We start from the raw sequence: 10,145 nt of genomic DNA, 5'->3' as shown, positions 1-10,145 counted from the left end.
GCGAAGGAGGGTGAAGTCAATGGTGAGCGAAGGAGGGTGAAGTCAATGGTGAGCGAAGGAGGATGATGTCAGCAGTGGGAGGAAGGTGATGTAATTGATGGGAAAGGAGAACAGGGCACAGCCGGGCAAGGAGAGGCGAGCTCAACGGCGGGAGGAGGAGGGCAAAGCTTGCTCCGGCCGCCGCCGCCGAGCCGGCCTCTCTCTACCGACAGCCGCACTCCTCGGCCACCATGTCGGGGTAGGCCTTCACCTTCATGCCTTGGTCGTTGGTGAAGGTGACGATGATGCTCCTGGAGTACCTGACGGGGACGCAGCAGGGGGCTCTCTCCAGGGGCAGGCCCTGCTCCTGCACCCGCAGCAGGAAGAGCGTGTGGGAGTAGTAGTCGGGGACACGGGACGAGAGCGGGAAGCGGCAGGGCCCAGCGCAGTTGTTGGCGTCGTACCACTCGGGGAAGATGATGTACCCTGTGGACACCAGCTCGATCCGCAGCTTGCGCAGCCGGCAGTAGTCGTCTCGCTCCTGGGTGCTGCGGTTGGCGCGGGGGGCCGCCTTCCGGGACTCCCGCCAGCGGGCGCGCAGGGCCTGCAAGGCTTTGAGAAGCAGCAGGCTGTGGATCTTCCGCCGCCCGGGAGATCCTTCTGCGGATCCCTCGGGATCGCCACCACCGGGGACCCCGGGAGGGTAGTAGCAGAACGCCAGGAGGCCGTGGAAGAGAGTCTCGTGGTCCTGGAAAGACGGGGAGGCTGCCAGCTCCCGAATCACCTCCCGCAATTTCTGCAGCAGTTGCCGCAGCAGTTTCCCCTCCAGCGCCCAGTGCGCCAGGTGGCTCTCCATCAAGGCCTGGCTGTTTTCGGGGAACAAGACCACCAGGGGGTCTTCGGACTGCACCAGCCGCTCCAGCGCCACCTTCTCAGACAGGTTGAGCACCCGGTGAGGGAGGGCTTCCATGGTGTCAAAGTTCAGCCGCAGCTGCGGCCCGGGGGCCGGTGGCGGCTCTCCAGAAGGGCTGAGGACCTTGTTGATGAACTGGGAGAGAGCGGCGAGGAAACGGCCAGTGCTGGAGGGTGCTGGGTGGGTGGAGGTGGCGTTCGTCTGGGGGGCTGGGGAGGGCTGCACATCGGCCGCGGCAGACGTCGGGGGTACACTGCGGAGAGAAGGACGTCAGAAGGGTGGGTGCATAAGGCCAATGGCTTCACAGTGGCCAAATTAATAATAATAATAATAATAATAATAATAATAATAATAATAATAATTTATTATACCCCACCCATCTGACTGAGTTTCCCCAGCCACTCTGGGCGGCTTGCAACAGAATATTAAAATACAATAACCTATTAAACATTAAAAACTTCCCTAAACAGGGCTGCCTTCAGATGTCTTCTAAAAGTCTGGTACAGTGGTAAAGGGTTACATACGCCTCAGGTTACAGACTCCACTAACCCAGAAATAGTGCTTCAGGTTAAGAACTTTGCTTCAGGATGAGAACAGAAATTGTGCTCCGGCGGCGCGGCAGTAGCAGGAGGCCCCATTAGCTAAAGTGGTGCTTCAGGTTAAGAACAGTTTCAGGTTAAGAACGGACCTCCGGAACGAATTAAGTACTTAACCCGAGGTACCACTGTAGTTGTTTTTCTCTTTGACATCCACAGGGCAGGTGCTACCACCAAGAAGGCCCTCTGCCTGGTTCCTTGTAACTTGGCTTCTCGCAGGGAGGGAACTGCCAGAAGGCCCTCAGCACTGGACCTCAGTGTCTGGGCAGAACGATGGGGGTGGAGACACTCCTTCAGGAATACCCCATAGAACATAGGGATCCAGATAGACTGCTCCTGGACCTGGAGGTTCCATAAGGACGATCCTTCTGGATCAGGGCAAAGGGGGTCCATCTTGTCCCCCGTCCTGTTCTCGCAGTTTCCAAAGGGAAACGCGCCAACTCCTGCCGTTCCCATGCGCTTTGAATGTGCATCATGTGCGCAGCCAGAGAAAGGAGGGAGAGAAATGCTGGTTTTCAAGGGAAGGAGATCAGCATGGACAGAGTGCCGTCCCTTTTGAGCAAATCAAGCACAGCCCTCGGCGGGGAGGGAAGGGGTCTCACCTGGGGTTCAGGTACGGGACCACATCTAACTTGCCGTCGGCGGCGAGGAAAGATGAGGAGGGAAGGAGGACTGGAGCGGCTCGGGGTCTCAGCCGGGCCAGGAGCAGCACAGCCGGAGTCATGCGGGTGAAGCACTTTGGGTCGAAACCGAAGAGGAGGTTTTGGGTCTCGTGTTGGGAGAGGCCAGTGCCTGCAAGGGAGGCAAAGAGGAAGAGGAGGGGGAGAGGTTTTCTTCCTGCAGAGTAGAACAAATGGAAGGTCTCTCTCTCTCGGTTGTAGCTAATAAAGACCCCTCCTCTAATTCCTGAAAAGACGGCTGCTGCTATTATTATTGTTTTCTGCTGCTATTATTTAATATTATCAAAGGAGAGGCAGTGTTGTGTAGTGGTTAGAGCATAAATCTTGGAAGACCAGGGTTCGAATCCCCCGCTCAGCCACATGCAGCTTAGTGGGGGGGGCCTGGGGGGGCCAGCCACTGCTTCTCTGCCTATCCTACCTCACAGGGTTGTTGTGGTGGGGAGGATGAAATTGTAGAATTGGAAGGGACACCCAGAGCTGGGCAGGGACAGAGGCAAAAGCGGACTGAGCATAAATGCAACTTTCACCTTTGTAGAATCAAAAACTGTAGGGTTGGAAGGGACCTTTGTGGGTCATCTAGTCCAACCCCCTGCAAGGCAGGAATCTCAGCTAAAGCATCCGTGACAGAGGGCCACCTAATAATAATAATAATAATAATAATAATAATAATAATAATAATTTATTTATACCCCACCCATCTGGCTGGGTTTCCCCAGCCACTCTGAGCGGCTTCCAACAGAATATTAAAATACAATAACCTATTAAACATTAAAAGCTTCCCTAAACAGAGATTTAGGGAGATTTTTAAATCTCTGCTTAAAAACCTCCAAAAAAGGAGAGAGTCCACCAGTTCTATGATTCTCTGAAAATAAACAACTTATGTCAAATAAAGTAATATTAAATAATCCGTTAGAATATAATAGCGCACAGTTAAATTAAACATCGGCAGATTATAATTAAACAGAACTTCACTCTTAATGGTCACAATAAACAATTTCTGAACTATAATCAATAAAATCCAGGGTGCAATGCAAATTGGGAAGCAAAGGCACAAAACTTATTTAAAAAAAATAAACATATCCCTGAATTCCTCTTCTAAGCCCCATGTAAGTTCGACAGAGGATTTACTCCCGTGTAAGGATTGAATGTGGTGAGGATTGGGCCTTTTGTGATCTCAGGTGCAGATGATGTCAAAGCATGTTATGCATTTAAAAGGATTTTTTTTGAGGAACTTTTTATGCAAGAATGGAGGCCTTTTGTGGACTATTTGGAAAAGCACTACAAACAAGTGAAATTGCAGGCAGGATCCGAGAGAGGAGCATCGGAAGGATAATAATAATAATAATAATAATAATACCCGGCCCTTCCCGGTTCAAAAACCGGGCTCAGGGCGGCTAACGACAAATTTAAAACAATTGTAAAAGCAACATAAAATACAGTATAAAAACATGAATAACAGTAAAATTCAAAATGATAATTGCATTACAGGGATTTTTGTAATAGATAAGAGTTGGATATATAATGCAAAATGAAAACACTTTGGAGCTGGAAGTGAAAAGTCAATACATTAAATGTCTATTGAATTTGAAGTTAATTTGGAAATTCAATAGAATTACATATTGGGAAGGGAATTTATTTTGCATGTACTTGCATGTTATGGAAAGTGCAATCCTGAGCGGTGCTCAGGATGAAAGCCCGCCACCCCCAATGCTTGGCTTGCATGTCAAAGGTTTGTTTCTATTCCATTTTATGCAATAGGGGTCCTACCGTTGCTGCTCTGGCGCCTGATTGCCAAGGAAACCTCAAAGCTGAGCTGCCCCAGTGAATGTCTGCCTGACATCGCCGACCCCTGAAGGACGAGGTACTGGGTTCTGCTGGAGAGACAGACGACCTGCGGGGTGAAAAGGAGACAGCATCCAATATTTGCAAAAATGGCTAAAGGCATCAGCACCCCATGCACTTAGCATCGCCTCCGCTAGGCAGAAGTTCAACGGGTGATGTCTCTCTGCCAATGGCTTCCCCTGCCATCCGCAGCGTTGCTGAAACTTGGGTCTCCAGCTGTATTGGGACTACAACTCCCATCGTCCCTAGCTAGCAGGACCAGCAGTCAAGGATGATGGGACTTGTAGTCCCAAGGCAGCTGGAGACCCAAGTTTGGGCAAGGGAAAGGCCTTACCAGTTGGATTTCCGCAGCGCTGTGCTTGCAGAGCAACGAAATAACAAAAATAATAACTGAGAGTCAAAACATTGCCCTCGTTTATGTTTCTTAAAGTATCAGTTTAGGAAAAACAGGGCCCAGGAATCTCTTTAGGCCAGCTTTTATGCTCTCTGGTAGCGTGGTCCTGGAAATGGAGGCTCTATTTCATTCATTCACTCAGCTTTTATTGGCACAATTTAGACAATAAAATCATACGAGAGAGGGAGGAAAACATGCATAAAATATCGGTGATCGAGGTCTGTTAAACACGTGAAACGTATAAAAGAATCAGTAGCCACCATTCAGTAAAATTTAGTAGTTTCAAATTTGACTTTAAAAATCTCGGCTGGACATCCTGAAACAATCTCAGTAGATCTGGGTATCTCATCCCACAACAGATATTGGATTCCAAATTCTTTGCAAGTAGATACTTTAAGTTTCAAGAGAGTCGCCAGTAGGTCTCTCCTAAGAGTGTCGAAAAGAGGGAAGTCCAAAATTATACACTATATCGTATCTGGCGTATTCATTCCACCAGAGCAAAGTCTATTGTTTTGTGTACATTTGATTGTAAGATAAAATATATGCAAAGGGACGTGACAGGAAGTCAAAGTTGAAGAAAAGATTTTGGAAGTTAAAAGGGAAAAAAATATTTACTTTCGTTATTATCATTTTGTGTGTGGGTGTCTGCACATATGTGTGTTTTTGTATGGAATGTTTGGGAGGAAATAAGACGGTAAATAACAAATAAACTAAATATTGATGTATGTAATTTTTATTTCTTAATTATATTTAGTGGTAGTATGGTTGTGTTGTTTTTTGTAACATAAAATCATTCAATAAAAATTATTTTAAAAAAATAAATGGCAGCTGGCAGACTATCTCTGTCCATGAAATGGGCATGTCGCTTTAGGACTGGGAAGACCCTTGGGTTCAAATCCCAATGATGCCCACCTGGTGACCTTGGGCCCGCCTACTTCACAGGGTTGTTGTGCGAGGATAAAGTCCGAGGGGAGCTCTGCACGTCTCACCCGAAGGAAAAGAGGGGCGTCCGGAGCCATGAATGAAATAATCATCTTATAGTTGGATGGCAGGTTGAGAGGAGTTCCCTACCAGGACAGACTTTGCTCATGTGCTCAAGACATCGATTCCATAAAACATATTTTGTTGCACTGTGCAAAATATGAGCAGGCCAGGGCTGAACTGATACTACCCTTGCTGGTACCTTTCCCGGGAAAATCAGAGGCTCACTATGTCATGTTCCTATTGGAAGACCGGACAAATGCTAGAACATTAGCAGTGGCCAAGTTTTTATCGGTGGTTGCAAGAACAAATGATCTCTGTATTCTGAACGAAATGCTTGTTTAACCTGGAGGTAGGCTGTATGAATTGTGTATTGCTTTGTAACGATGTGTTGGGTCTCTGGACCGTAATAAAAATTGATGATTCTGAAAGAAAATTACCTTAAAATGCAACATAGATGGTATTTAACACCTGAAAGAATAGCAAAAATGAATAAAAACTGTAGCGATATCTGCTGGCGATGCAACACGGGAAAAGGTACTATGATACATATATGGTGGAATTGTTTAAACATCAAACAATTTTGGGAAATAATATATAATGAAATGAAAAAAATGTTTAGATACTCATTTAGGAAAACACCAGAAGGTTTTCTATTGGGAATAGTACCAGGAAGCCTAAAGGAAGAAGATAAGACCTTATATTTATACGCAACAGTAGCAGCAAGGCTATTGATTGCGAAAAACTGGAAAAGTGGTATAATACCGACAAAAACAGAGTGGCTTGCCAAATTATTGGAGTATTACAATATATCCAAAACAATGGAAGAAATTGGAAGGATTTCAAAAGAATAGATAGATAGGGACTGGAAGGTGTTTAAAAGATACTTGCAAAATCATATCGAAAAATCAGAACTCCTATTAGAATAAACAAGTTCCGTTTCAAATACTGAAATATCAAATAAGATGGAAAACAATGTGTAATAGAAAAAGAAGTATGAAATTAGGCTAAAGGTGTGTGAAAGAAAGTAATAGAAGTGGAAAGAAATTGTAATTGAGTAGATTGGAAGTCAAACACAAAGGTGGGGTGAAGGGTTGGTGGATGGTGATGGGGAAAGGAACTATTTGTGGGATTGAGTGTAAGTATGTTTGAACATTTTTAAGGATTGTATGAAATGTATGTTTGTATGCTTGTATATGTGTATTAATGATGAATTTAAATTAATTAAATAAATAAAAATTTGATGATGATGATAATCATCTTTCCAACGATTGCCGCCCCCCCATCCCCGTTTGCATACCTGTTTAGGATGGAGACCTTCCCCTCCCACCAGGAATTTCTCCGGGGTCCCAAGGCCCCCCGATTCCTTTCCGCCTTGGTAAAATATCAGCAGGGCCAGTTGCAGGGACTTCAGGGAGCCCCCGCCGTCGTCCTCGTGGAAGGCCAGCTGGAAGAGCAGTTTCGTTTCCGCCTCCCATTTCACTGCAGGAAGGAAACCGGAGAATCAGACCTGCTTCTTCTTCCTGGGACAAGGGAGACCCGCCCCCCTCCACTCCCGCCATTGCTGGTGTGCCAAATCCCAGCTTAAATAAGAAACACGGCTCCAGGGGAGACAGCCAAAAATCTTACACTTGGTATCATGAGAAAACCAGGCATCATTTGAGATCTCAGTGAGGACTAGCGCCTCCAGACACTTTTAATATGGTTTTGCATTCCTTTCGTATACATATACAGTGAAAGTACCCTTTGAGATTTCACCTCCAGTAACTATTGGTTCTCTCCACTTCATATAGATTATAAAACGAAATACCGTATTTTTTGCACCATAACACTCACTTTTTTCCTCCTAGAAAGTAAGGGGAAATGTCTGTGCGTGTTATGGAGGGAATGCCTAAGGGTGGCGGGGAGATCTGCTGCAGTCGTGAGCAGAGGATCCATGGTTCCCCTTCCTTCCCTCCTCCGTGGCTCGCTTTGAAACAGCAAAGCGGGAGAAGAGCTGCAGAGTGGGGAGGAGAGAGGGACAGAGAGCCTGCTTCTTTAAAGGAGCAAAGTGGGAGAGGAGAGGAGCCTTCTCCCCTTATACCCCTCTTCTGCATTATTAGCAGCATCCTTCTCCACCCACCCCTCGCGTGCTCCTTCTCCCCTTAAACCCCTCTTCTACATTATTAGCAGCATCCTTCTCCTTGCCCCTTGAGTGCTTTTCCTTCCTTCCCCACTTAAAACGTGGTTACAAAGCACGGATCCACATGGATCCTCAGGATTTTTGCATTGGGCTACCCCAAACTCACTGTCAGATCACATGTCTGTGGCCACAGCATGAACCACAAAAATCATACATCCACTGTCTCGTTTAGAATATTTATTTTCTTGTTTTCCTCCTCTAAAAACTACGTGCGTGTTATGGTCGGGTGTGTGTTATAGAGCGAAAAATACGGGTAATAACAAAACCTTGCCTGCCTGCCTGTCTGCATTTTAAAAAAGCAACAGGCGATCCTATTCACACTGCCTTGGCAGCACACCCAACCACCTAACACCCAAGTCAAACCCTGATGCCATCCCGAGCCTAAGCTCTGGCCGAGAAGTACCGCACACTCGAAGAACCAGGCAGCATGCGTTGCAGCAGGCCGACTTATTCGGCTCTTTGCATTATGGCAAGTTGTTGTGTGTTTTTCTGGCGAAATTGCCATCGTTGGCCCTGAACAGAGGCAGGGAGATAGTGAGGAAGACACAGTAAGTACTGCAATAAAAGGTTGCAGTGCACAGAGCACTTTCTGCCCGGTATCCTCTGTTCTTCAATATATTCTGTTCTTTTTGGGGAACTGAACATATTCTATTCCTCTCCCATCAAATTCCCACCTCTGGCCCTGAACTGAGGCATATAGAGAGAAGGAGATAGGATGAGAGCTGTAACAAAGTGTGGGGCGTGTGGGGCTTCTCAGCCAGGGCACCCCAAGGCCAGCAGCCAAGCCCTCTTTCACAATATGCCACCCCACCCCCCTCTCCTCCTCGTCCTCCTCCATTCCCCGCTCCCCAACACACACTGGGGTTTCCAGTCTGCATCCTCAGCCTACAGAAGACATTGCGGGGTGCAAGCTTCCTGGAGCGCTAAATTTGAGGGGTTTCTGCAATATTTGGGGTTCATCCCAAGCCTGTCAACACTTTCCCCCTTGTGCATTGGGGGGCTCTGTTTTGGCTGCGTAGATCACCATTTACTCTTTGCATATACTAGAAATCAGAAAATCTCTTAACTAGATCCCACTATTGCAGAAACCAGCTGGGAGGAGGGGGGGCGAGACTAGAATAAATCTAGCACAGCCTCTCATTGCTTCTTGCTCTGCCTACTCTTTGGGGTCCCTGCTTCCCGCCTCGCCAGTCCCCAATGGGCACTAGCCAGCAGTGCCGCTACCTGGAGAGATAGAGATCAGGCCTTGCCTGAGTGACCCATGCCCTAGTTGAACCCGAGCTAGACTACTGCAACACACTCGGGAATGGGGCTGCCCTTGGATACAGCCTGGAAACTTTGCATAGGGGCAGAGCACTGGCAGGGATCAGAGATGGGGCCACCAATCCTGTAATAAGTGTGCTGTCTGACAAGGCGCTTGAAAGTTGGCACTGCCCATTAAAGCTTACAGCCCTCATATTTACGGGGCCACCTCTCCTGGTCTGCCCCACATAGGACCTTAAGGTCCATGAATAACCATAGTTTAGAGGTCCCGGGCCCTAAGGAAGTCAGACTATCCTCCACCAGAGCCAGGGCCTTCTCAGTGATGGCTCCGACCTGGTGGAATGCTCTGTCCCATGAGACCAGGGCCCTACAGGATTTAACCTCCTTCCACAGGGCCTGTAAGACAGAGCTATTCCGCCTGGCCTTTAATTTGAATTCAGCCAGATCTTTTATTTTCCTTCCCCCTCCCCTTTTATGAAGATCACCCGCTCTGAGACCCCACAGCTAATTCTCCCCTGGTCTCCTCGCTGGCCCAAGTAGGACCAATTCAGCCAGCTAGCCCTGGGGGTTATCTGATTTTTTATTTTTTATTTTTATTGTTACTCATGTTTTTATACTGTATTTTATGCTGCGTTTACAATTAAGTCTTTTAAATTTGTTGTTAGCCGCCCTGAGCCCGGTTTTTGAACCGGGAAGGGCGGGGTATAAATAAAAAAACTATGATGATGATGATGATGATTGGAAAGGGAAGACGAATCTCAAGCTGGGAGACTAAATCTGGAAGTTATCTTGATGCCTGGGTGTCGAGAGCTCCTGCTTTTAACCCACACCTATGAGGCCAAATAAGAACATAAGAAGAGCACAGTGGCAGGATCAGGCCAATAGCCCACCTAGTCCATCACCCTGTTCTCGCAGCAGCCAAATACCCCTAAGAAGCTAGGGATCACGATAGACTGCCTCTGGACTGGGAGGCTCCATAGAAACATAAGGGCCTGGCTGCTGGTTCAGCACCACAGTGGCCAGTCCGATGCCTCTCCTGGGAAACTGGATTCACGCATCAGAGCAACGCTCTCCCTTCCTGTCGTTTGCAGCAACCGATATTCCAGCATTGCTGGGGGTTGGACTAGATGGCCCTTGGGTCCCTCTCAACGATTCTATGGTTCTGTGATATTCAGAAAGAGCAAAGCAGCATCTATAACGCCCCAAACTTGTCCGAATCCCTTTCGAAGCCAGCTAGGAAACCTGCCCTGAATCTTCCAACCTTCAGTTTCACTGGGATTCCCGTGAGTTCTAGCGTTCGGGAGGGAAACTTTTC

At 47.4% G+C, this 10,145-nt stretch overlaps 1 protein-coding gene across 1 annotated transcript; it reads right to left on the bottom strand.

Annotated features, from left to right (window-relative positions):
• Positions 1–202: 202 nt before the first annotated feature.
• Positions 203–6,937, bottom strand: AMH (anti-Mullerian hormone; the record flags this gene model as incomplete). Its single annotated transcript, XM_081177930.1, has 4 exons — positions 6,686–6,937; positions 3,936–4,059; positions 2,091–2,280; positions 203–1,145 (listed from the first exon to the last, which is right to left on the bottom strand). The coding sequence occupies exons 2-4, from the start codon at positions 4,006–4,008 to the stop codon at positions 203–205; spliced, it is 1,206 nt and encodes a 401-aa protein (XP_081034056.1). The 5' UTR covers positions 4,009–4,059; positions 6,686–6,937.
• Between the last annotated feature and the right edge of the window lie 3,208 nt (positions 6,938–10,145).

Source organism: Podarcis bocagei (assembly GCF_964188305.1).
Source record: "Podarcis bocagei genome assembly, chromosome: 18".
In the NCBI taxonomy this organism is placed as follows: Eukaryota; Metazoa; Chordata; class Lepidosauria; order Squamata; family Lacertidae; genus Podarcis; species Podarcis bocagei.
The sequence above is the reverse complement of the archived record's forward strand: the minus strand, read 5'-3'. Positions and strand labels throughout refer to the sequence as shown.